Genomic DNA, 26,995 nt, shown 5'->3' with positions numbered 1-26,995 from the left:
AGGGAGGTACGATCCCGATGGACTCAAGGAGAAAATGGGAAAAATAAATGTGCTCCACTGAGGCGCGTTTTGACACGGCCCCTTTAAGGGAACCTGATCGGTCGCACTCAAAATGGCGGCGCCCATTTGCAAGACAGAGCGGTGTTAAAAAGCGGAGCGAGCTTGTGCATATCTGCGTGTGGGCTGACCTGCCGAGTGTCCATGAGGGCTGCTGACACCTGCGGTGAGAGACAGGAGAGAAGCGGGATACACCGGGCAAGCTGGAACAAGCACACAGACGCTGATGTGTGACCTCGGTGGACCATCCCCCCCTGCTTGCGCATTGAGGAGCCCTGCGGTCCTGGTCTGGATGTACTGTGGGTCATCTCCATAAAGTGAGGAGAGGAGTGGCGGTAAAGTAAGAACGGGGCGACCTACAACCATAGCCCGGGGCCCTTCGCTGGTCTCAGAGGAGGGGTAATGGTGCAACCTACAGAGAGATAGACAGGCTGAGGCGGCCCAGTACACCGTAGAGGGATTTCAGCGTGGTCCTGAAATAGTCTCACGTGGTACACCAACACAGCGTGGCGCGAGGTCTCTGACAGGAAGGGTGCTTGATAACGTATTGAATACTCACTTTCAGCACTGCACGGAGGAACGGACTTGCCACACACATTGTTGACCAATAGTGTACCATGGCTACGCTGGGGTCTGTGATGGTGGTATTCGCAGTTAACACACGGGAATGAGAAACAGCCCTCAAGCGGGAACACAACGCACACGGTGTTACAGATCTGAGATCAAGTGTGAAAGATACAGGGAAGCTGGAAGCCCGCGGATCCACGAGATCTTCCACAAGGATCACTAATAAGAATACTGCCACAGCAGCGTTCCTCAGGACCATAGGGCAAACTGCGAAGCTGCAGAATACGTGTCCTCCGCCATCACCAGTAATGGGGAAACCGGATAGGCAACAGCCGAAGATCTCCTTTGACAACAGGAAAGCGTCGAAAGGCACGGAACATGCGCCAGAAGGAGAGGGAGCAATGATGGCGGAACCTACGTCCACCATGGAAAAAATATTGCTGTCCATACAAGCTAATGTGCAGGACATTAACGGTAAATTAGACAATCTTACTTGTAGAATGGACGGGATGTCGAGCAAACTGGAAAAACATGATGAACGACTGGATGAGGCCGAGTCGAGAATCTCAGCGGTGGAGGACGAATCACACGCCACGACTAGCAAGTGCACGGGTATGGAGCGTATCCTGGAGGTGATCAAGGCACGGGAGGAGGATTTGGAAGCCCGCTCCAGACGTAACAATGTACGCATAGCTGGCCTGCCGGAGACGACCAACACGGGCAAAATGGAGATCTACATTGAGCAGCTATGCAGAGACATTTTCGGGGCAGAAACCCTATCCCATATCTTCATAGTGGAAAGGGCCCACAGATCGTTGGCACCCAAGCCTAAAGTTGGAGCGACACCAAGGCCAGTTGTGGCGAGAATACTCAACTACCGCGATAGAGACACGATTCTGCGTCTTGCGCGCGAAAAGGGCAAAATCACGCACCAAGGCAACACTCTAGAGTTCTACCCGGATCACACCATGGCGGTCCAACAGGCGAGGAAAGAATTTGCATCTGTTAAAACTAAACTCAGGGACCTGAACGTGAAGTACTCCATGCTGTATCCAGCGAGGCTCCGAGTGACATGGAAGGACAAGATAGTGATTCTACAGACACCGAAAGCAGCGCAAGACTTCGTAAAAAAAATCATACAACACAACAAACAACGTGTACGCGAGGAGCAACAAGAGGACTCGGACGTGGCGGAGTGACTCAGCACGGCCAATGCATAGGATATTTGCAGTCTTGTGCTCTGTTGGTGCAGGGACAGGTGAACGGGACAAACCTTGAGGAGGACGGGATAAACATCGCATGTGCCTGAAGGCTCTTTTCCTCTTAGGCCTGACTAATGATAGTTACTGCTATGAGCGTGCAGGACACCTGAAAAGTTGGAGGTGAGACATTTAACCTCCTTATGTTGAGTCGTGCTGTGGAGATGAAACGACGGCACAAGACCGAGCACAACGGAGCTGGCTGAGTAGACATTGCCGACCCGGCCAAGTGAGCGAGGACTGGCTTCGAAGGAGGGTAACGAGTATGAAGTCGAATACTGCCAAGTATTGTATGTTGTTGTCCGGGGACAGAGGGGGGTGGATGAGAAGGACACGAATATTACACATGGTAATATAAACACAATGTGAGTCGTCTGCATCCACTACTGTGGGTGTAGAGTTGTGCCCCTGGCGGACCTCCAAAAGGGTATACCCCACCAGAGTTGTTCACAGGGTACGGTTAGTTGTTAAAGTTTATAAATGGGTCGATGGCTTCGGCAGAATTGGGTTGCTGGAGTGGGTGGGGGAGGGGGGAAGAGGGGGGTTGTTGAAGTTTTGAGACTGAGACTGATAACACGAGTGTATTTGTGGTGTGATGGTGGGCTGGGAACCGGGAGGGTACCCCTTGTTTGCGGATGGGTCTTGTGGTGCCATGTGGTGCGAGATGTCCTTCCAATGTCAGGATTGACAATTCACTCTCACTCATGGAGCAGGTAACAGGAGGCCACAACAAGAATCACATTAACCTCTTGACATGGAATGTGCGGGGGTTGACTAACCCAAAAAAAATTCGACAAGTTTTCGCTTACCTGAAGAGGTGGGAAATAGATATAGCGATAATACAAGAGACACATATTGCGCCACACACACGTGCTCAGATTGGAGGCAGGTGGGCGGAATCCTCCTACATGGCTAACTACTCCACCTATGCGAGGGGGGTGATTACACTGATACGGAAAGGAGTGAACTTCACAGTAGATAAGGTGATCTGCGACGCATATGGTAGATATGTCATTCTGACAGGCACACTCAGGGGTCAAAAGATAACACTTCTAAATGTATATGGCCCCAACACTGACACCCCGGGCTTTTATCAGGAACTATGGTCACACATTCAAACATTGCCAGATACTCACGTAATCTGTGGGGGGGACTGGAACGTAACATTGATGGAAGGGGTAGACCGCTCCTCTAACTCCCTAGAACCACATAAACATGCCAGGGCCAAGCTGCTTCACATGATTTCAGACCTGTCACTGACAGACATATGGAGGCTCAAATACACAGCTGAGCCGGGCGCTACACACGTTTCTGCGGCTCATAACAGCTGGTCACGTTTGGACTACTGGCTGGGATCGGATGCCATTGCATTGTGGACGACGGAGGTTAAAGTCCTGCCAAGAACTCTGTCGGATCACAATCCTGTGAGACTGTCACTGGCACTACCGAACTATATCGCTCCTCCCTTTCACTGGAGATTCAACTCACGCGCTCTAACAGACACGGTCTATGCAGACACTATCCACGAAGCGATCAAAGAGTATTTCCTAATCAACAAGCCTACAGTGGAAGACTCGGGTCTTTTGTGGGAAGCATTCAAGGCCACATTACGTGGGGTGTGCATGAGCACGACGATTGGCATCCTCAAAGATATCAGACGACAAATTGCACGATGTGAAACACGCATGAGGGAGCTAGAACAGGCTTATGAAACCACACACAATGTCGCACACCTGGGCGAATTAAGAACTCTACATTCCGAACATCAATCATTTGTAGAGGACGAAATCAAATACCTTGATAGGAAGATTTCAGCCAGATCGTATGGGGAAGGAGGCAGACCAGGTAATAGGTTGGCGGCCAAAATCTGTGAGGGTAAGGGCCATAAACCTGTTTTACGTGTTAAGGCACAGGATGGGTCGACACACACACAGGCTACTGCCATTGTGGAGTGCTTCGCTGGAGAGTACGAGGAACTGTACAAATCAAGACCGATCGCATCCAGAGAAGACACGTTTGCCTATTTAGATGATGTGGCGATAGGATGGCTCTCGGATGGGCAGAGGGAAATGTTAGCATCACCAATAACAGTTGAGGAAGTGACGGACATAATCACCTCTCTTCCTAACGGTAAGGCACCGGGCCCTGACGGGTTTACTAACGAGTTCTACAAGAAGTATGCTGACCTCCTTGCTCCGCACATGGTGCGCATGTATGGTGCAGCGTTCGAGAACTCGGAACTCCCACCAACATTACGTGAGGCAGCCATCATAGCGCTACTTAAACCCGGTAAGGACTCGGAGATATGTGAGTCTTACAGGCCACTCTCACTTATAAATACTGACTCTAAAATACTGGCGAAGTTATTAGCGACACGTCTGAAGCCAATTATGACGAACTTGGTCTTGCCAGATCAGGCGGGTTTTATACCTACGCGATCCACTACCCACAACACTAGGTCGTTATTTGCATTGTCTCACTATCTCCAGCCATCAACCAAAGCTGTGGCGGTCATGTTAGATGCCGCCAAGGCTTTCGATTCCATCGAATGGGATTATTTACTCACTATCCTGCTCAGAATGGGGTTCCCCAAGCGCTTTGTACAATGGGTCACACTACTATACACTAATCCATGTGCAAGGGTGCGAGTTAATGGGTATGTCTCGGAAGTCTTTAAGATTCAACGGGGCACTAGACAAGGGTGCCCGCTCTCACCACTACTTTTTGCACTAGCACTAGAACCTCTAGCTTGCATAATACGGCAAAACTATAAGGCCTCAGCCTTGCAATTCCCATCCAGACCCTTGCATATCTCCTTGTATGCGGATGACATGCTTCTGTACATACGCGACCCTAACACCCACTTAAATCCAATTATGCGAGAATATATAAAATTCGGAGGACACTCTGGTTTGATGATAAACTGGGCCAAATCCTCTATTATTCCTTTAACAGACACGACGACCTCGCACGATACGGACTACCCATTGGAGTGGCAGTCAGAGCCGGTGAGGTATCTGGGCGTAATGTACCACAGAGATCCTGAGGTGGTGATTAGATCAAACTACGGCACGGCAGTGTCCAAATTGGACGATAAAGTGTCGCGCTGGATACAACTGCCTCTGTCATTGGCGGATCGAATAGCCATCGTAAAAATGAATATCCTGCCGAAGTTACTGTACCTCTTCAATAATATCCCGATTGAACCGCCTACGGCAGTTTTCAACAGCATCAAGTCCCTGGTTTTAAAACTGATTTGGGCGGGAAAACAAGCGCGCGTGCCCTTACAGACACTCACATTGCCATACAGCAGGGGAGGGTTCGGAGTACCTGATTTTCTGTTGTATTATTTATGTGCTCAAGCACAATACGCGGCATACTGGTTCCACGAAGTACCATATTTAACGCACACGGCCATTGAGCAGGGAGATGCGGCGCCCATCCCGCTGTCATCGATGCTCTCCCACACGCGCCCACCTCTGCACAATCGCGATATTAACACAATCGACACCACTGTTAAAGCTTGGAGGAAACTGGCAAGATTAGCGCACAAAGAGCCATTATACGCGTCAGCGATGCCACTGCCTTACCACCAGGAACTTTCAGTCACGGGGGAGAAGGTGGGAATGTCGTTATTGCAACAGGTCGGAATAGGGACGATGGGAGACATGTTCCATGAGGGGCACTTTGTAGAAACGGCCGACATGGAGTATATTCGGAATAAAACACCACTGTTCATATTCACACATTACCGGTTAAAACGGGCCGTGCAGACATACTTCCCCACTTTTCCAGAGGAACCGGAGAGCCTGGACTCCCTCCAAATGATCATCACTTCTCAAGACACATCACACCTGGTGTCTAGATTATACACAACGGCGCAGGCTGAAATACCAGGGGCGGGGGACAGGGCAAAAGAAAGGTGGGACAAGGTACTGGAGACATCACTAACGGAGGAGGAATGGCAACAAACATGCGCGCTAACACAAATCCTAACACCAAACGGCAATTTACGTATTATTCATTATAAATGTATTCATCAGGCATACTACACGCCGGCGCGTATGTATAGATTTGGCCTTCAGGATAATGACAGATGTAAACGGTGTAATATAGGGGAGGCAGGGTTCACACACCTGGCATGGGACTGTGCAGCGATACAAACCTACTGGGGGGAAATCACTGCTTTGCTGGCTGCCATGTTGGGAGTGGAGATGGAATGCACTGTTCGTGTTTGTTTACTGGGAATTATCCCACATTTGCGGGCCACAAAACGTAAATTCTGTGCAATAGCGCTGTTATTGGCCAAGAGACAGATCGCACAATGCTGGCATAGCAAACGCAAACCCACAACGAGCAAGTGGATACTGGATATGACCAGCTGTAGAGACAAACTACAGACCTATGAGGAAGAGTTACCGGCAAGATCTAGGCCCAAAGACTTCTGGTGCTATCTTACAGCATATTTATTGTCGCAGAACACAGACGAAGAAGGTTGATTGTGAGGTGATTTAGATGGTGGGAATCAGTTCAGCAGTGGGACCCCCCGGGAATGGGCCAACATCGCTCCACGACACATTGGTACTAAATTGACAGAAAGTGTAGACGTCTCAATGTTCTTTTGTTCCTATGGTGGATAGTTGTAGGTCCACAATTGTCGGGTTAATATTGTAACTGAAAATTTCTGACCTTAAGACCTGCGAACTAACTGATGAGTCACTATGCACATGTATGAGATGTTTTAGCCGCCGGCCCCAGGGTTGTAGGCACATGGCTGTGTATATCTGACTAAGTGTAATAAAGGTCTTTCAAAAAAAAAAAAAAAAAAAAAAATTGGCTTATCAGCTAGCGGGCAAGCCCTTGCTGTTGACACTTAAAGCGCACTCTACTAGGGGGAAAGCGGCCACAGTAGCTTTCCTACATATCATCTCTATGTCAGAGATTTGCAAGGCTGCAACCTGGAGATCAGTTCATACCTTTACGAGGCATTACTGCCTAGAATCTGATTCCAGGACTGATACTCAAGTAGGGCAAGCCTCTTTGAGGAATCTATTTGAGTAGCCTGCGGCCTGTTCGAGCTTAGTTTTGTCTAGGCTCATAAATGATATACTGTTTTTATTGATCCTTTGCCCGCAGGGAGATGAGGTGAGGCTCGCTATTCTATTCTAATGCTTATGACTATTGATGAGGATCCCCTGGAAGAGAAAGATTAGTTACTTACCTGTAATCCTAGTTCTCTTCCAGGGGTATCCTCGTCAAAGTCATAAGCAACCTTCCCGCCTCCCCGGGCAAAGGACTACTTTAACTTGGAGATATTGTTAACCTATTGTTTCATGGTTTTTTCAGTCTCCGCAAAGAACAACTGACCTAACTGTCACCCCTGATGCATGATGGGAAGCTGGGGGTCATGGTGCCTTAAAGGCACGGTGTCAGTTTATTGCATTCAGCTGCAGGTTAGCTTTCCAGTCTTTTTAGAGTGGGGATTTGCAATGCAGCCTGGGAGCTTCCTATGCTTTCAGTGTTTTATAAGAATTTCTACTGCTTTCTGAGCATTAAAACAGTTCTAAAACAATCTTTATTGTTGTTTTCTCATGTTTATAATGCATGTTTGTTCATGTATGGTGGAAATTCTTTACAGCATGATTCAGCTCCAGTGTTTAGTAGGCTGCTATTGCTTATTTTTATATATATATATATATATATATATATATATATATATATTTATGAATAAAACCACGATGAATTGAAAGACTGGTTTTGGAGCTTTACTTGTGTCTGTGCGCTGGAGAAAGTGCTCGGGAGGTTTCATTGGCACCGAAACCAGCTGGAGGCATATATATATGGTTATATATATGTGGGGCACATATAATATAGTGTTTCCAGGGTCCCGCTCATGGGCGGGAATATTCTAATGCTTATGACTTTGATGAGGATACCCCTGGAAGAGAACTAGGATTACAGGTAAGTAACTAATCCATACTGAACGTATAAATGGGCGGAGAGTGCAGGCTTCATCTAAAGTGATTGCTTATATACCCATGCAAAAGATATGACAATCATTTTTAGTCAGTTTTTACACTGATTGCACCAAGGACGTTTGTGTTGTTGACCAGCTCTTTATAGGGTACACAGGCAAGGGCAAAGCATTACAAAAGAGGATCTTATCAAAGTGGCTCATCTTGTGTATTAAGATGTGCTATGCCCTTACCCTTAATGAACCAGCATAAGAGCCCATTCCCCATGGCTGAAATTCGCAAGATGGCAACACGGACACCTCCTCATACTTTTGCAAAGCACATGCTTTAGATTCAGAAGTACGAAAAGATGGTCCTTTTTGCACATCCTGTCCTCCAGGATTTCCTTGTCTGACCATTCCTTCAAAACCCTCCTTCGAATGGCTTACTGATTGGGGAATATATTCAGAAGGTGAGGAATATACAGGTACATTTATTCATCAAAAGAAAAGGTTACTTACCTTCTGTAACGATCTTTCTGGTGGATCTTATGTCTAGTTACAGTTTCCTCACTGATCCCACCCACTTTCCCGTCATGAAGGATGGCCATGCATTGGCAGTCGTTAATAGGGTTCCATGTGGATTTGTTGCACTGCACCTTAATAGAACTAATTTCACTCCCAGCCTGTTAACCTTGTTAGCTCAAAAGAATGGATGGGAAACTGAAGAGGGAGTTAACGTCAGGATACCATGATGAGCATGTTATTGCTCCAGTGACAACACAGTGACATAATTTCCAGCACCGATGTGAGCCAGTGCCCCCTGCCAGCGTTGAAGAGCTATTAAAAAGGTTCAGAATCCAGTAGTAGTAGTAAGTATACTTGTAAAGCGCACTGTTACTCTATCTCGGAGTGTCCTGGCGCTGTATACCGCTGGGGAACCCGTCCTGGCTTTCCCTGTGAGATGGTCCCTCCTGGGCACCTCCAAGGTGAAGCCAGGCATCCCCGGCGCTGATGGGGCCGTTGTGGAGATTAAGCAAGCTATTGCACAGAGTTGCAGAGTGGGACCCATAAATAGCATAGGCACCTTGGCGAGAATTATCGAGTTCGCGGACATTGACCCAAGACCCTGCCGCGTCAGGAATTGAACCCTGGTCCCGGGCCGATCTCTGCTTCAGGGTCTGCCGCTTCTAACCAGTGAGCCACACTTCCCCACAGTCTCGCTAGCACCTGGGATATTCGAAAGGTGAGGCATCTGCAGAGTATCCACCAGAAATATTGTTACCAAAGGTAAGCAACTTTCTATTTTCTTCCAAATGGCATGTGTTTTACCTTGCTTTCATCCTCCTTACATTTTTGACTTGTTCATTACTAATACGAGGAGGTAAACCAAGAATGCTTCATAATAAAGAGAGCTGTACCTAAATTACACTGAACAGTAGTTAACACCCAATATAGGAAGGGAGTATTGTTAGACCTGATACTCGCCAGGTCGTGTTTCCCTAAACTTTTTGCTTTTTCCTCCTGAGTTTGCTGATTTTCATGTAGTGACCTTAGGGCTCTAGCCATTTTCCCACTGTAAATGCAGTGTGAAAGTGTGCAGACCCTTCTTACCCTTGTTAGGAAATGGTGCTGACCTGATGTTTGTAAAATGTGTCAAGCCTGCATTGCAGGCCTATGGGTGCACACTTGCACCTATGGTGTTTTTAAACATGTGTCCAGCTTGCCATTGCAGGCCTGGGAGTGCGCAATAGCACTTATGCTCAGGCCGGCTTTGTTAAATCACTGGCCAATCCTTAGAGGACCTTTTAAAACCACAAGAGCACCCCTAGGGTAAGTCCTGAGGGGTGATGCAAGTGGTAGGTGAATGGCAGGGCAGGTACACCTGCGTGTACCCTGCCCAAGCAGTGAAGAATACTCATGTGTGTTTTTACTGCCTAGGAGTTTTGCTGCTCCCATCGGTGAACATGGGATAATGGTAGAAACTACTTCAGGATGCAATATTAGATTGCAGTCGAGCAGCCTCATAATGTTTCCTGTCATTTCCTGTCATTGGATTTACAATGACAAACCCTCCCCTATGGTAAAGGTAATTTTGTCATTACTAGCTTAGAAATGCCGCTTCAAGAAAGTGAAACATGATGGGAGGGGGGGTAGGCCCTAAACTGGCAGCTAGACTGGGCCTGTTAAAAATAAAAAGGGGATCTTGTCTAGCTGTCACTTTTGGTGGTGTTCTGGACTTAAACAGACTCAAACAAATTATTGAATAAATTGACCTAAAAGTGGGCCTTTCTCTGCTCTAAAACTCCTTATGTGCCTTTTAGTTTGACTCCATCCCACACTGGAGGAGTACATCTGTGCATTCCCCAGCTACAGCCATAAACAATGGGCATGCAACGTGAAAGACATCTGCAATTTGAGGGCCTAGCTGGATAGATTAGAAGTGGAGGTTCTGACACTAGGCCCCTGGACCCATATCAGGGCCCCACTAAATATTAGGATCTACATTCCACGGCCTCATGGCAGACAAGGCTAACATTTAGAGGAGACATCTTTGGTTCAAAGGGAAACCCCTGAACCACCCCTGACTTCAAAGGCACACTCCAGTATATTTACTGATGCAATACTTCAGCAGAGCAGAGATACACTTGTGGGGACGTGGGACCGGAGAACCTGGAACTACGTGGTGCACACTGCTGAGGAATCTGTTGTGCCCAAGGAGGATTACTGCCATTGAGAGGGACCGCGCACCCTTTCTGAATAGTGGCTGGCCTGGGCTGACGGCCTGCTGCTGTGTGGCACCCTGAATTGTACATTCCAAGGGCTTGTTGGCTTGTCCCCTGTTCTCTGGTGAATGTCTCAGGGACATCAAGGACCTCCCCTGCGGGTCCGTACTGTCTATTTTTGACACCTGGAGAGCGGTGCCCTCTTAAGAGCCCACATCATCTGCTGGATACCAGCTGGTAGCGCTGTATGATTGTGGAACCAAGAATTGTGCCTGGAGACCAGATTGCCCGCATCTGAGAAGTGGGACCCCCGCATCGTGGGGATCTCAATGCGAATAAGCGTCTTATTAGTGGGGAGCGGATTCACCGGTTGCGAGATTCTACATGACCCGCTTTGTCAATAGTGCTGCATCTTTTTCGTGTGACATGCCGACTACACGCTCATTGCATGCAATGTCCAATTCACAGGGTGAGGCCCTCGGAGGTGAGGGTGTACCTGTAGTGGTCCCGCATTCTACAATATGTGGCACTGCTGAATGAGGCACTAAGCCTGGTGCGAACAGTATAAACGCGCACCAGGCTTAGTGCCTCATTTTCGGGGAGATACTTACGTTGCAACTCTTCGTTGTGTGTGTGACTGGAATTGCCTGGTGCAACCAGTATCAACTCACGCCAGGCATTGTGCCTCATTTCTGGGGAGGTACACAATTTGCAACTCTTCATTGTGTGAGACTGGTATTGTCTGGTAAGGCTCGTATCACAGTGCACCAGACGTTGTGTGCAGAATTGCCTGGGTACGACTAGGATCGACGTGTGCCCGGCGGGGTGCCTCCTCCTTCTGAGAGGCCACCTTGCTACCTGCCCTATTCATTGCTGTAAGAGGCTGGCTTAGTATATGGTGCACACTTATTTAAGTGATGCACCTTGCACTTATTCAGGCAACCGAAATGGTGATTTTAGTGGTCCTTGATAACCATAGAAAGCTTTCAAAGGGGTAGGCGTGGAGAGCAGCCTTCAGGCATATCTTGAAGGAGTGTAAAGCAGCTTGTTTTACCAGTTTAATCTTTAGTGTAGGTTAGATGAAAAGAAACCACATAGTGTGTATACTCCTATTGATCACACAGCCATCACTAACTCACTAACTCATTGCTATACCTCCTACCCAGAGATATTAACACAGTACACAGGAATACTTAAAAAGCAATCAGGTAAGTAGCCCAAAATACAGTGGCCTCAGGGGAGTTCAAACCATGTACTAAGAAAGTGGAATGCAAACTGCGACGGAGGACGGGACCTGTACCAGAAGACCCAGAGGAGCCGTAGACACACGGAACCACCCAAGCTAAGTACCCAGGACCCCCATGGAGGCTGTGTGCAGAGTGTAAACACATCTGCCTGTTCAATAGAAGTCAGTGGGGAAGTCGCTGTTGCAGTTTTGCAGAAGGACCCTTCCCAGGGAACCCCGAAGGATTCCCTTGGAGGACGGAAGGTTGGAGAGCCTCCCCACCCATGAATGCTCCGTAACCAGGTTACCTACATCATGGAAGCCAGGTGCACTGGGGTGAAGAGACGTCAGAAATTCAGTTGACAACAACGGAAGACTTAGAGATAAATGCATCTGGAGAAGATGGTGAAGAATTCTGTGGAATCCAAGGGTGGATTCTGGATGTGAAGAACCAGCAATCAGAGGGGACAGAGTCCATGCCACTCAGGAGTGACCAGGAGGCGCGAATACACAATGCCCACCGGAGTTTCAGAAGAATCGGTGACTACGTGGTCGGTGTCCGGCGGGAACACCAACAACTGTTGGTAGCCGTAACTGGCATGAAAACGAAGGAGCAATGTTGGGACCTGCAAGGGACTCACCAACAGCAGGATAGCCAGAGCAGGCCCAGAGCAAGCAGGGGAGCCCACTGAAGCAGTACGAAACCCTCAGGAGGAAACACAGGCTGATGGCACAGGAATCGCAGGAGGAACTTGAGCAGCTCACCAAAGATGAAGGCTCACGGTGCAGAGGATGCAGTGAGGATGCTGATCTTGAAGGGAAGAGATGCTGGAGGCTGGTGCTTCTTGTATCCCGAAGATCTCCAGTGTGGAGCCAACATGCAGGTCGCTGCGGTGCACAGGGGTTCGGCCCCAGCGGCGAGCTATACTGGCCTCAAAATTGCAGAGAGGGCAGGTCAGGCCTCGAGGGAGTTGCAGGACCACCACCTGTGAGCCTAGGCAAGACCTTAGGACAACAGAAGCAGCAGACCAGTTAGCTTTGATGGGGTACCTGCAGATGCAGGGGAGTGACCACTTCACTCCAAGGGAGAATTCTTTGGTTGTCCTTGATGCCCGCAGGTCTGTTAAAGAACCTGGCAGAAGCACAGACATAGACGATGAAGAAGACTTGCAGAACAGCGAGACCAGGAGCAGCAGGAGTCTTCCCTGGTGCAATCTCGGTTCCAGGTGAAGTTCAACAAAGCCCAAGTGTCCAGCCGGTCGAAGAGTGATGTCGTTTCAGGCTTGAGTCTTGTCCCAAGACAAATCTAAGGACCCACCCACCGGTAAGCCCTTAAGTACCCTATGGAAAGGGTTGGGCCACCTCAGGGGTCCCTCCCAGAGGAGGGATGGACTAAGGGGAGGATACTCAGGTCCTTTGTCCAGTTTTGCCGCAGAGCCTGAGCCATGGGCTCCCTGAACTGGCTCAAACCGGAGTATGCAAGGAGGGCTCCAAATGTGCCCTTCAAAGCAGTCTTGTGGCGCTGGCAAGTGCTCCCGACCCAGCCCAATACACAAAGTACTGTCTGGGAGGTGGTCACACCTCCCTGCTACAGGAAACCTACCTTCCCCTGCTCGAGCTTGGCTCACCAGCAGGAAGGCAGATTTGTGTATGTGGTCGGCAGCATCACTAGCTTGCTGGCAGACCCTGACAGGCTGTTACCGGGAGTACAGGGGGTACCCAATGGAGCTCAACCCCCAGTACAGGAGGTCAAACCTCCAACACTGAATTGGTGTTGGGGTATGATTCCAACATGTTTGATACCAAACATGACCGGGTGCTGTGCAACCACTATATAGTTATACATCTCGTAATGACTCATGTCCACTATATGTATTAAAATGGCTGACCGCACTCACAAAGCCTGGAGAATCGACTCTGGGGTTTGTGGGGGTGTCCTGCTCAAGCACGGGCACCCTTGCATTCATAACCAAGTACCCTGCCCTCAGAACTGAAGAGTTTGCCATAGGGGTGACTTATAGGTTTTAAGTGCAGTGACCGCAGATATAAGGAAACGTATTTCTGTCAGGAGAGGTGCAAGCATCAACTCACACAGGCTGCAAAGGCAGGCCCAAAGTCACAGTTTAAATGGACTCCCATGGGTGACAATCAGAAGTGGGTCAAGAGGTTGTGTGCCCCCCCTTCTCCCCCCTCGATGCTTCGCAGAGCTGGGCTGGTACCGGAAGGCCCCTGGTGGAACCCTTTTGAGTGACCGATTAATGCCCTCAGCCTGCTCCTACTCTGCATCCTGTGGGTGAACTTCTCGAGTGGTGGCCAAACCCCCCCATTTGACAACTGCCTCCTAATTATTTGTGCTACCTACCCCCACTTTCTTCTCTGGGACCCTGACTAAGTGTGACTTTAGCCATGTGCGGCCTAGTGTCGGGGGGAATGGAGGGTTATCTCCAATCTGTGGGTGTAGGGTAGTTGAGGTGAATTAGGGGACGGAAGGAAGCTTGGTCCACAGGGTCTCAGTGTTTTACCATTTGACCGGCCAGATATCAGTTGCACCGCATTACTGTTGTGTGCGGATGTGTGTGAGTGCGTTCCACACGGACTTGTCTGATATCAATTGCACCACAGTGTGTGTGGGAGTGACAGTCTGCGGATCGCCTGTGATTGATGACACTGGCCGGCGGTGCTGCGTTACATGTTGATTTCTTTCCAGAATAACACTACGCATGACATTGGTTTTACTCTTGCGGCCTCAGTCCACAGTGCTGCTAAAAAGTGTTATAATTTCTTGTATGTACATATTTCTGATATTGTTGTGACCTGGGGGTACGCTATAACTATGCTGTATTGAATTATAATAATTGCCAGGGTGAGCCTAGGTTTGACAACCTGTTGCACCGCATAAGGGTGATGTGGGGGTGGGTATAGTTGGATCTTTTCCAAGTGTGCATACTACTGATGCCATTTCAACATGGTTGGGCCTAGTACTACTAGTAATATTTCCAAGTATGATTTATGACCAGAAATACATGATGTTCATGTTGTGTTGATTTTGTGTGTGTTGAATACAAATGTTATTTACATACATCACATGTTAAGTCTCATTTATTGTGAGTGCTGTGCAAGTGCTTTACATATTGCCTCTGAGATAAGCCTAGCTGCTCAGTGCCAAGCTACCCAAGGGTGAGCGCAGGTTATACAGTGTGTGTAATCACCCACACCTGACGAGAGTGGTAGGTTCTGCCTGGCTAGCGCTTTGCCTCAGCAAACCAGATAGTGCCAGTTACAACAAATATTATCAAAATATGTCAGTTTAGAAGGAGATACTATTGATGGTGTTAATGTGTATCTATGTAAGTTAGAACAATCCTGTGTTCTAGCCACCTAATTTTTCAAGTAAATCAAACTGGATTTTTTGTAAGGAAACCCGTGTATGATATGAGCAGGAAATTTACTTTCCCCGATTCATGAAACTCTTGTAGAAGCAGTCAGACTTTTACCATAAACGTGTTTTCATATAAAACGTTACCCTCAGTAACATAATCTATAACTGCCATAGAGCAATTTAATAAAATCTGACTAATTAGTTGATGTGTGAAAAGGAACACATTATAATCAAATGTTTTTCTCCTTGCAGGTGGAAGAATGCGCAATAAACTTGTGGAACTGGGGGATGACAAAAAGAATCGGTCCAGTTATCACCAACGAAGAGAGAGCAAAGTGTAAGTTATTCTACTTCCCTTAAATGTTGTAGAAAATAATAGCAGAAGACACTGCAGGGGGCATTGGTATATACAGTACCGCTGTGGAACCCTTCCTGGCTTTTCCCTGTGAAGTGCCCACTCCTGGGCACCCCCAAGGTGAAGCCAGGCATCCTAGCGTAGTTGGGACCGTTGTGGAGATTAAGCAAGCTATTGCCCAGAGTTGGACCCATGATTAGAATAGGCACCGATGCGAGAATTATCAGGTCAGAGGAAATTGAGCCCAAGACCCGCCAAGGCAGGAATTGAACCCTGGTCCGGGCCAGACCTCTGCATCAGGGTCTGCCGCTCTAACCATTGAGCCACACTTCTCCACAAGCTGGGGGGCTTGGTGAATTCCTGGAGGACGAAGAAGAGCTCCTTGGAGTTGCTGGAATTGGCGAGAATTTTGTTGTGGAAGAAGGTTCTTTTGGTGGTTCTGATGTGTTGGTGGTACTCCGTCATGGTATTTTTGTAGGTGGTGTGGTTTTGAGATGTCTTGCTGTTTCTCCAGTTCTTCTCGAGGCATCTTCAGGTGTGTCTTCCTTCTTGGAGGTCGATGGTGAACCAGGTGGCTTTTCTGTGGCAGTGTCTGTCAGAGTTGCGTAGCGGGCGAGTTTGTTTGTGCAGTTGGAGATCCACGTTAGAAATTCACTGGCTGCGAGGTTGGCGTTGGTTGCAGCAGTGGGGGTGTTGCAGTTGAGGAAGGAGTTGAGCTGCTCCTCTGTGATTCTGCTCCAGTTCCTTCGTGGCGGGTGTGGAGTGGTATTGAGCGGTTTAGGTTTGTCAATGAGGAAGTGTACGCAGTGGTGGTCAGTCCAGGGGGGTTGCATGGTGTGGCCGAAGTGAATATTGTTTCCTCCTGTGAAGATGGGGTCGAGGGTGTGTCCTGCCTTGTGGGTCGGTGTGGTGATGAGTTGTTTCAGTCCGATGTCAGCAAGATTGCCCAGGAGGGTGGTGGAGTTGGGGTAGCAGGGGTTGTCGAGGTGGAAGTTGAGGTCTGTGATGAGTGTGTAGTCCATAGAGGCAATGGCGTGGGGCGCGATGAAGGCGGTGATGGTGTCTGCAAAGAGGGCTCGGGCCGGGAGGTCTGCAGGCGAGGGTGATGCGGAGTGTGGAGTTGGGGCTGGTCTGGACCTGGAAGTGTCGGTGTTAGGCCGCAGGGAAGGTGTCGCTTGAGTTGGAGGGACTTTTTGTGTGCGATGACAAGTCCTCCTCCCGGGTGGTGGGTGCGGTCCTTCCTCTGGATCTTGCATCCTTCCGGGATGACGATGGCGATGTCCGGGGCGGAAGAGGCTTTGGTCCAGGTTTCTGTAAAAAAGACGACGTCAGGTGAGAGGGAGTCCAGGAGGTTCCAGATCTCTACGGCGTGCCTGTGCATGAAGCGAACGTTGAGGAGGATGCACTTTAGGGTGTCGGTGGTGTGGGCGGCTGGGGATGTGGTGAAGGATTTGCAGCAGTGGTGGCAGGAGAACTGGCTGTGTGTCACAATCGGCGTTGACTGTTGGCAGTTGTTGTTTCTTGTGTTGTTGAGTGCGAGGAGGTCGGCTAAGTCGTAGCGGTGGATGGCCGGAGATCCAGGGTCCCTGGCGCTGGTCGTGTCCCGTGGCGGACGGGCGTCCCTTTGGTGCGCAGCGGTCGCCATGTAAATAGGGGAGGGATAGGGCAGCTGGGATGCAGGAAGGCAGGAAGCGGCAAGGTGAGAGGGGCCGCGGGGGCACAAGGGAAAAACAGACGCAGACGGCTACAAAATTAAAACAGGAGTACAAGTATAGGAAATAAGGCAATCAAAACAAAAACAAGGCAAGGCGAAACAAGGCAGGGCAAATAAAAAAGAAAGAACAAGGCAGTCAAAGTAGCGAGGCAGGCAAATACTGGCAGAGGACCAGGGCAGGCAGAGAGCAGTCTCGAGCCCTGCTCGCACCAGGCAGTGGCAGCGACGGACAGGCGGAGCTGCAGGGAGGGAGAGCGGGTCCCTGGCCAGAGGTCAGGGTACTCGGAAAGAGAGGTTGGAAAGTGAGGTAGTGGGAGAAGTATAAAGATTCAAAGTACAGAGAATGGTAAAATAGAAAGAGGGGTAGTAAAGAGATTGAAAGAGCGGCCAGGTCTAGACAGAAGTGAGGCATAGAGAAAGTCAGAGAGGGGTTCTGAAAGGCAGAAATAGAGGAGGTGTAGAGAGAAAAGCGATGAAGGAGAGAGATAGGTGTAGCAGGGAAAGAGGTGAGAGCAAAAATGCGGTTGAGCAGGCGGCTTAGAATTGTACGGTACAGTGAGAGCTAAAGAAATAGAGATAAGGTGGAGAGGGTAAGTTGAAATAGAGAAGGAGTTGGGGAGATAGATCTGAGGTACAGAGAAAGGAAAGAGGAAGAGAGAGGGTAAAGGGAGGTAAATGCTGGGAATGGGAGAGATGCCAGAGATACAGAATCTGGAGGAGAGAGCTGTACTGAGAGAGGTGAGAGACATGGTGTTGGTCACGTGAAGATAGTTGAAATAATGAGAAGGAGGTTCATCAAGATTTAGAGATAGGTAGAGATGAAGTAAAGATAGCGTGGTGAAGATGAAGAGGTGAGGTGAAGTACCAAGTATGTGACCACCCCCAGCGCCCGAAACCTCCAAAGCTAAGAGAACTCCCTTGCTCGGTCAGATTCTGTTGATGCATATGCCACTTTGCAAGTTAACTAGCCGCACACAGGCACAGTAACTGTTTTGTATGTCTACTGTTAAAACCTTTGAACTATAGCTCAGCAGACTTCAAGGTCACGCACAAACCGTGCAGCACTTGAGTGAGCGTGGGCTGTTTGTTTTGCAGTGCGCCATGTTGCCTGTAAGCTGCTGTGCAGGTGCGAGGGAGCTGAGCCGACGGAAGCCACCATAAGAAGGCAGATTCTGGTAAGAATGATTGGACACCGACAACCAGTAGCTTGCTGTCAAATTCTTTATTTTCATACGTTGAATTGTTTTTTGACAGTTGTCTTAATGTTTGTGCTGGGAGCTCACCAGTAGCATTGAAACTAACTCCAAGCGTAAAAATTATGTTAAAAGGCATAGGTGGGTTTTATATCAAATTATATTAAAAAAAAGACTTTTATTTATTATTATTTATGTTTTATTCAAGTGGTTTCCTGAGTTGCAGGTGGTGACTGTATCTCAGAGCCACGGGACTACAGTTTTTAAAACTTTTTTCTGTTGCTGGAAAGAGTCTTTGTATCTTTGAAAAGCTGTACTGTGCTTCCAGATATATTTTTTCTGTCCTGTCCCTTATTTGTATTCCACTGAACTCAACAGATTGAAAGCAATGTGGGACGCGAGTTTACCATGCTCTTCACCAGCAAAGTCTCACTCTTCAAACACTGAGTCACTCAGAGTGAACCCCGAATCTGACTACGGCTAGCTAGGGCCCGCTCATCCCAGGGAGTGGTGGCAGCGGGGTTCTAATCCCTGTGCGCGGAGTCAAAAACAATATGGAGGGAAGAAGACCTGCAAGAGCTAGCGTAAAAGGCCCATGCAGACCTCTGCATGTCGGTTTACCAAAACAACAGGTGATGGACAGAATGCAGAACAATGTCATACATTCACCCCAGTACAGAGATCGGGGCCTAAATCCATCGTTTTTTTGCTCACCATGCCATTCCAGTTTGAACCCAGCCATATGCAAATGAGTCTTGACCCTGTGCTCCATGGGAACAGTCCAGTCCGAACTGCCAAGCCAGGTCCTCCCTGGACCGGAAACAAGCATCCAAGGACCGGTTTCGGGCTTTCAGCCCTCATCAGCCAGGATAGCTTGATTCCAGTGGCATGGAGAGCACAGGACTCACGTCTGAGCATACCCGACCCACTCGGGGTGACAAATACATAAACAACAGGTGATGGACAGAATGCAGACCAATGTCATACATTCAACCCAGTACAGAGATCGGGGCCTAAATCCATCGTATTTTTGCTCACCATGCCATTCCAGTTTGAACCCAGCCATATGCAAATCAGTCTTGACCCTGTGCTCCATGGGAACAGTCCAGTCCGAACTGCCAGGTCAGGTCCTCCCTGGACTAGAAACAAGCATCCAAGTACCGGTTTCGGGCTTTCAGCCCTCATCAGCCAGGATAGCTTGATTCCAGTGGCATGGAGAGCACAGGACTCACGTCTGAGCATACCCGTCCCACTCGGGGTGACAAATACAAAAACAACAGGTGATGGACAGAATGCAGACCAATGTCATACATTCAACCCAGTACAGAGATCGGGGCCTAAATCCATCGTATTTTTGCTCACCATGCCATTCCAGTTTGAACCCAGCCATATGCAAATCAGTCTTGACCCTGTGCCCCATGGGAACAGTCCAGACGTGAGTCCCTTGCTCAGGGTCAGACTGATTTGCATATGGCCATGTCTGAACTGGGGTGGCAGAGTGGGCTAAAGAACGGTGATGGATTAAACCCAGATCTTTTGACTGGGTGTGAATGTTTGATTGACTCAGATGCTCCGTCTATCACTCCCCCTTTTGTACCGCTTTGTTCGCCATAAGTTGGAAGGGTATGCTCAGACGTGGGTGCCTTGCTCACTTTGCCACTGGATTCAAGCAAGCCTGGCTGAAGACGGCTAAAATGCCAGAAACCGGTCCTCGGAAGCTAGTTTCCGGTCCAGGGAAGGCATGGCTTGGCAGTTCGGGCTGGAGTGTTCCCACGAGGCACACGGTCAGACTGATTTGCATATGGCCATGTCTGAACTGGGGTGGCAGAGTGGGCTAAAGAACGGTGATGGATTAAACCCAGATCTTTTGACTGGGTGTGAGTGTTTGATTGGTTCAGATGCTCCGTCCATCACCACCCCCTTTTGTACCGCTTTGTCTTTGGACCACGACATTGAAGGGTGTTCATGCAGTTGGAAGATGAACCCAAAGACGCTGAAGAACATGAGGCGAAACTCTTCATGGCACTGTCAAAAAAGGAGAAGGGGGTTGCAAGAGATCGAAGTTGTTGACCTCGCATACTTCGAAGTTGAAGAAGCATAAAAAAAAGAGAAGACATGGGTCTCGGTGTCGATCTTCGAAGAGCAGGGCTTCGAGGTCAGCCTCCTCTGTACAGTGGCGTTGTGACAAGGATGTAATCTCGCCGTCGCCTACTCCTTCTCCGCAGGTGACTCCGGCCCAGGGATTCGCTGACGCCCAGGGAGTCTTCTCCTGCGGCTTCACTTGTACCGGCTCCGATGTCTCTGGCTCCCCTGTCTCAGCCCCCTATATGGCTTCGGATGGATCCAGACCAGGGGGTTTCGGATCCTTATCCTCCTTTTCCAGAACCAGGAGCGGATCCGTCGCATTTCATAAATGCGATGTTTGGCATGTTTGCCAAGGATTTTTACCCTACCGGTGTGCCTTCTGGCCCTGTGGGTCCGCTTGCCTTTAATTTGGGCATCCCCCAGCAGTATGCCCAGGCACCTTTCGTGCCTTTCATGCCAACAGCTCCATCCCAGCAGTTTCCGGCGCCAAGGTTTTCCACTCCGGTTCCTCAGTCTCTGGCACCGTCTGGTGTTGGGCTGACGTCTTCCCGGATTCGGGGTGCGCTGTTGCCCACTTCGGAAGGTCCTCCTTTGATGCCTGTGCCGTTGTCACCGGCGCAGCGGCTGGCACCGACGCCGCTGATCCCGAAGCAGCGTTCCAGGAGAGAAGTATAAGGACTGCTGGATGAAGAAGAGAACCAGCAAGAACATGAGGAAGGGGAGATCTCCGACTCCATGGACAACTTTGAGGGCCTACGGGAGGCCAGTGGCCTGGATACTTCCCCTGAGCTTTCTTTTCCAAAGGCCTTGCCTTCACAGGACGTTGCCCCTTATCACTCAGTCATCAGGAAGGCCGCTGACCTGTTGGACCTTCAGTTGCCTTCGGGTGGGGTGAAGTCGAATATCTTGACTGCAATGTTGCATTCTACTTTGTCTTCTGTTGAACCTCTGCTGCCTTTTAATGAGGTGTTGACGGAGCAGATTATGGAGGTGTGGCAGAAGCCCTTGTCTTCCCACTGCATTATCTAGGTCAGTGGTAAGACGGTATAAGCCTGCTTCTGGTATTCCAGCTTTCCTTTCTGCCCATCCTTCAACAGAAATATTGGTGATTCAGGCTTTTTGTTCCAAGTAGTCGACTGGATCCTTCCCCACCACCCCGAGGGATAGAGATTTGAAAAAGCTGGAGCAGTCTGCCAAAAAGGTGTTCACCTCTGCAAGTATGGCTCTGAAGTCAACAAATGCCAAGTGTTTGCTAGGAAGGTACATTCATGCACTGATGGACTCTGTCAAGCAAGTAGCTCCTAAGTTACCTGAAGATGACCGGGTTCATTTTTTGGAAGCGCTATCAGACACACAAGCAGCAGCCCGTCAGGTCATTCAGTTGGGTCTAGACATGGCAAACTCGTTCTCCAGGGTGATGGGCTCCTCAGTGGCTATGAGGAAGCATGCCTGGCTTAGGTCTTCGGGTTTCTCACCAGATGTACAGGCTACTTTGTTCAATCTATCCATCGATGGATCTAGATTCTTTGGTACGAAGACGCAATCTGCGCTGCAGTGCTTCAAGGACAGTAGGGTTACTGCAAGACCCTTGGGCCTGCAGTCCCAGCCCGCGGGCTATCGTTACAAAAGGTATTGAGGCTTTGGGAAGGTGGCTTCCTTTCCGAGGCCGCCAGCAGCCTCTATACAGGTCTTATACGAGGAAAAGGTAGAGGCCATCTGTGGGGAGCCTCTCAACAACAGTCTTCCTGTCCCCACCGCCGTTACCACAGGAATGCAAATCTAGATCCCCCATCTTGGAGCATGCTGGTCCTGTAGGGGGCCGGGTGTCCCATTTTCTGCAAGATTTGAAATTGGTACTTCAGACCGTTGGGTTTTGAATCTTGTAGATAATGTGTACGCCCTACCTTTTCAAGAGTTTCCACCTCCTTACCCTCCTCGCCAGGGCTAGTGTTCAGAGGACCATTTGCTGCGCTTGCAGCAGGAGGTTCTTGCCTTGCTGCAGAAAGGTGCGATAGAGGTGGTCTCGGAGCAGGAAAGGGGTCACGGATGCTACTCCCGTTATTTCCTGATCTCAAGAAGGACGGCCGGTTGAGACCGATCCTGGACCTCTGGGTTTTGAATTTTTACCACAGGCAGGAAAAATTCAAGATGTTGACCCAAGCTCATGTTCTTTAGGCGCTGCAGCTGGAAGACTGGATGGTGTTGATCGACTTGCAGAATGCATATTTCCACATCCCTATTCTGAAGTCGCATCAGAAGTATCTCCGGTTTACGGTAGGGTGTCAACACTACCAGTTTGCAGTCCTCCCGTTCGGTCTCACTTCCACACCATGGGTCTTCACAAAGGTGATGGCGGTGGTGGCAGCACATCTCAGAATGTCGGGGAGTCTGATTTTTCCCTATCCGACGACTGGCTGCTCAAAGCAAGATCACCAGTGATGGTGCTACGGCACTTGCAAGTAACAACGCAACTGTTGTTCAACTTGGGTTTCTCGATGAAAGTACCCAAATCTCACCTGGTGCCCTTTCAGCGCAGCCTGTTTAACTGTGTGTTGAGCTTTCCTGCCTCCGCTGAGGATTCTCGACATCCAGGAGATGATTCCTTTGTTTCACGATGGAGCAGTTGTTCCAGTCTTGAAGGTTCTATGCCTGCTCTGTCTGTTAGCTTCCTACATACTGTTGGTCAACCATGCATGCTGGCATATGAGGACACTCCAGGGGTGCCTCCGCAGGCAGTGGTATCAGCACCATGGAGATCTCGGGGAAAAGGTCAGAATCTCCAGTGACACTGCAGTGGAGCGGTCTTGGTGGAGTGTGCCGAGCAACCTTTCTCAAAGAAAGGCTTTTCAGCCTCCCCCACCAGTGACCACAGTAATCACAGATGCCTCCACTCTAAGGTGGGGTGCTTATCTTGGGGATCTGGAGATCAAGGGTCCTTGGTCTCCGAAGGAAAGGTTGCTTCACATCAACCTTCTGGAATTGCGGGCAATACGTTTGGCTCGCAATGCCTTTCTTCCCTCCCTTCATGGTCAGTCAATTCAAGTCCTGACGAACAACACTACCGCTATGTGGTACATAAACAAACAGGGAGGGGTATGGTCCTATCATCTCTGCAGAGAGTCTCTGCAACTCAGGTTCTAGGTTCAGGGCCATCAGATTCTTGTGTTTGCAAATCATCTGGACGGGGTGCTAAATGTACATGCGGACAGTCTCAGTCGGCAATACTCGAACGGTCACGAGTGGCGGCTTCAACCTGTGGTGGTCCATCACATCTTTCGAATGTGGGGGTTTCCTCGGTTGGACCTTTTCGCCACTCAGGAGAACACTCCCTGCCCGTCAGTCTGCGGGCTTCAGTATCCGATGCAGGGAGCTTTGGGGAACGCATTTCAATTGGATTGGATCTCGTAACTCCTTTACGCATTTCCTCCCATACCCTTGATTCCTCGAGTTCTGAGGAAGATTCGTCAAGACCGGGCCCAAGTCATTTTGATCACTCCGGATTGGCCAAGAAGGATGTGGTACACAGATCTACATCACCTCTCTTCGTACCCTCTGCTCCGTCTCCCTCTCAGGGCAGACCTCCTCTCAAAGTCGCAGGGGCAGGGTCTACACCCCCAGCTCCAGAGCTTGCACCTTCATGCCTGGAGATTGAACGGGGCAACCCGAGTTCTTTCTCTCTCCCACCGGATGTGGTAGATGCTATTTTATCATCCAGGAGACACTCCACCAAATCTATTTATTACTCTAGGTGGTCCATGTTTGTGAAATGGTGTGGAAGAGGTTTGAAAAGGAGAGGGAGCAGTCATCAGAACACTTGAGGTGCGGGCTTGCATAATTGATCTTGAAGGGAGTGACACTAGGGATAGATAAGATGGTTGTCACATTGGCAAGGGATTTGAGCTGACAGCGTTTTTTGGGTATTGTTAAGTTGAGAGAGTTTCTGGGAATGGCGGGAAAGGAGTGCGTAATGAAGGACGGGTCATTTATTAAGTAATATTTAGTAATACAAATTCTGCGGGCAAAAACGTTGATGACGGGGTGAGCTTAAACTATAAGCATTTGTGTTTTAAATGAAGGGTATTTGTTGTATAATTTGGTAAATGAAAGTTAACTTGAGATATAACCTAATAGTCATGTTTTAAAATTGTAGAGAACCCCTGAACAAGTGCCAGGAAAGGCCCGAAATGCATTGGGTGAAGGAAACGATTCAATCGAGGAGTATCTATGTAGCAATCAGCACTATAGAACAAGGCTCATTATGGCATATCTACAGCATTAAGGAGTTTATGTAAACATAGTGTGTCCAACGTGTGACTTACAAACCATTAATAGCGTAATGCATGGAAGGGTTTAAACAGAAATAAACATTTGTGATGAATTTGAGTAACTTTTTGGCATCTTTGTTATGCATAGTGGAGAAGCGTGGCTCAGTGGTTAGAGGCGGCAGACCCGGAAGCTGAGATCGGCCGTGGACCAGGGTTCAATTCCCCACCTCGGCGGGTCTCGGGCTCAAAATTCCACGGACTCGACAATTCTCGCTCCGGTGCCTACTCGACTCACGGGGTCACACTCTGCAACTCTGGGCAATAGCTTGCTTAATCTCCACTATGGCCCCTTGCGGCGGGATGCCTGGCTTTCACCTTGTGGATACCCTGGCGGGGTATCTCACAGGGGAATACCAGGATGGGTTCCCTAAGCAAGCGCCTTGATACCTTCGGGTGATACGTGCGCTATATAAGTCGCCATACATACATACATACATACATGCATTCAAATGCTGTGCATCTGGAGTGGGGTGTTAATCCACCCCACTTTCTTTAGAGATTCTTCAATTAAGTGGTTGGACAGTGCACGATTCCGGGACAGCACGCTAAACATTGAAAATAATGAATGTATTTTTGAAATATGAAGGAATTGGTGTGCACTCTGTCATTACTTTTGCTATAGTATTTCTTTACATTCCTCATCATTAGATTGTGAATAGAGAAGGGATCTTTTTGGTCCTGACGAAGAAGCCATGTGAGGGCTTCGAAACATGTTGATGACATAGGAGTAACTGCTCATCATAGCATTATACCTCCAAACTATTCCCCACTTTTAATAATACCAGCTCCTAGGAATATTAAAGTTTTCTAGTCCATTGAGCCAGGTATTTTTTAATATAGAATCACTCACACCTGACCCTTCTACTCACTTTCCTACACGACACATAGTTTTCCAAGAACAGTGCTCCCGCGTAGTTGTAGGTCGTAGCACACCCCGTCCCGCAGCGGGGCGGGAAGACCCCCATGATGAAGCATGACACCAATGGTCCTTTTGGTGCGTGAGGGGTATTTTAACAAAATTGTGTCTTTTCCACCACTGTAACAAACATGTGTAGTCTGTTAGGACAGGGTTATATATCAGCTTGAGGGTGGATCTTTTTGTTTATCATATATTGACTAGAGGTCGATGTATCCACCTCCATCGCTCTTTTGAGCACAACCACTTCACTCTCCTCTTTTGGTATTTTGACTGTTTTGACCTTCACCACGTCATCTTCATTTGGACATTTCAGAGTTGTGACATTAGCAGGTATATGATGTTGTTTAAACGTACGAAGGGGACGTGGATTGGTCCTGGGAATGTCTGTCACAGAGTTTGGGTGTACAAAGCCGGTAGCAAGGTTAAATTGCTAGTGAGAAGAGGCATAAGGAGTCTAGCACCTTGGTTAGAGTTCCGGTCACAAGGCCTCCTGGTAGTTGTAGTCACTTCAGTCTCACTTTAACAACACTTGACAAACGGTTAGTGTACAATAGCTGTTTGCAACATGCATTTGGGATTGACCATACATTTATATTTTAACCCTGGATTGCTATTTTGATGGTAATGCACTTACAGACAGCAATGCAACATGTGGCATGTCATGGAGTTGGATACATGTGCTCTTATATGCAGAAATACCCATTGCCACAGACAAGCCAACATATCAAATACTTTGAGTATTGCATGTTAGGAAAGTAGATAGAGAACACAATAGCAGCAGCAGAATTGAGAGCAAACAGGACATGGTGATATTGTGGAGGTTATTGAAGTCTAACTTACCAGAGCCCACTCCCCCCTATATTCCTGTCAAGCCCTCAGAGTGCAGGATGGCCAAGACCTTCTTCTGCTAGGGAAAGAATTGTAATGGTGCGCTGTGAGGGCCGCCGCCAGTCCTCAGAGCCTCCAGGTTTTGGTGCTTGTACCTGGTACGCACACTCAGCCTGAGGTCGTTCGACCTCTTCCTAATGTCGCCCTGTGTGCACAGGGTGGTACCAACAGCATTCACTCTGTTGACTATCCTGTCCCACATTTCAATTTTGCTACTGAGAGGAGTGTGCTGGACTTTGGATTAAAAAATGTGTCGTCCTACTCTAATGATTTCATCCACCATGACTGTCAAATTTTGCTCAGTGAAATGTGTTTTTTTTTCATAGGCATGGTGAAAAAATATAATGTGG

General features: G+C 48.8%; 1 protein-coding gene across 4 annotated transcripts in view; it reads left to right on the top strand.

The window, feature by feature from the left end:
- The window catches only part of TEX11 (testis expressed 11), an 853,291-nt gene that overhangs the window by 229,442 nt on the left and 596,854 nt on the right, over nucleotides 1-26,995 (top strand). For all 4 annotated transcript variants that reach the window (XM_078640006.1, XM_078640005.1, XM_078640008.1 and 1 more), the window contains 2 exons: nucleotides 15,419-15,503; nucleotides 18,331-18,410. In XM_078640006.1, coding sequence (XP_078496132.1) covers nucleotides 15,419-15,503; nucleotides 18,331-18,410 — 165 coding nt within the window. The remainder of the gene's footprint in view (nucleotides 1-15,418; nucleotides 15,504-18,330; nucleotides 18,411-26,995) is intronic.

This window comes from Lissotriton helveticus, chromosome 4_2 (assembly GCF_964261635.1).
Source record: "Lissotriton helveticus chromosome 4_2, aLisHel1.1, whole genome shotgun sequence".
In the NCBI taxonomy this organism is placed as follows: Eukaryota; Metazoa; Chordata; class Amphibia; order Caudata; family Salamandridae; genus Lissotriton; species Lissotriton helveticus.
The sequence above is the reverse complement of the archived record's forward strand: the minus strand, read 5'-3'. Positions and strand labels throughout refer to the sequence as shown.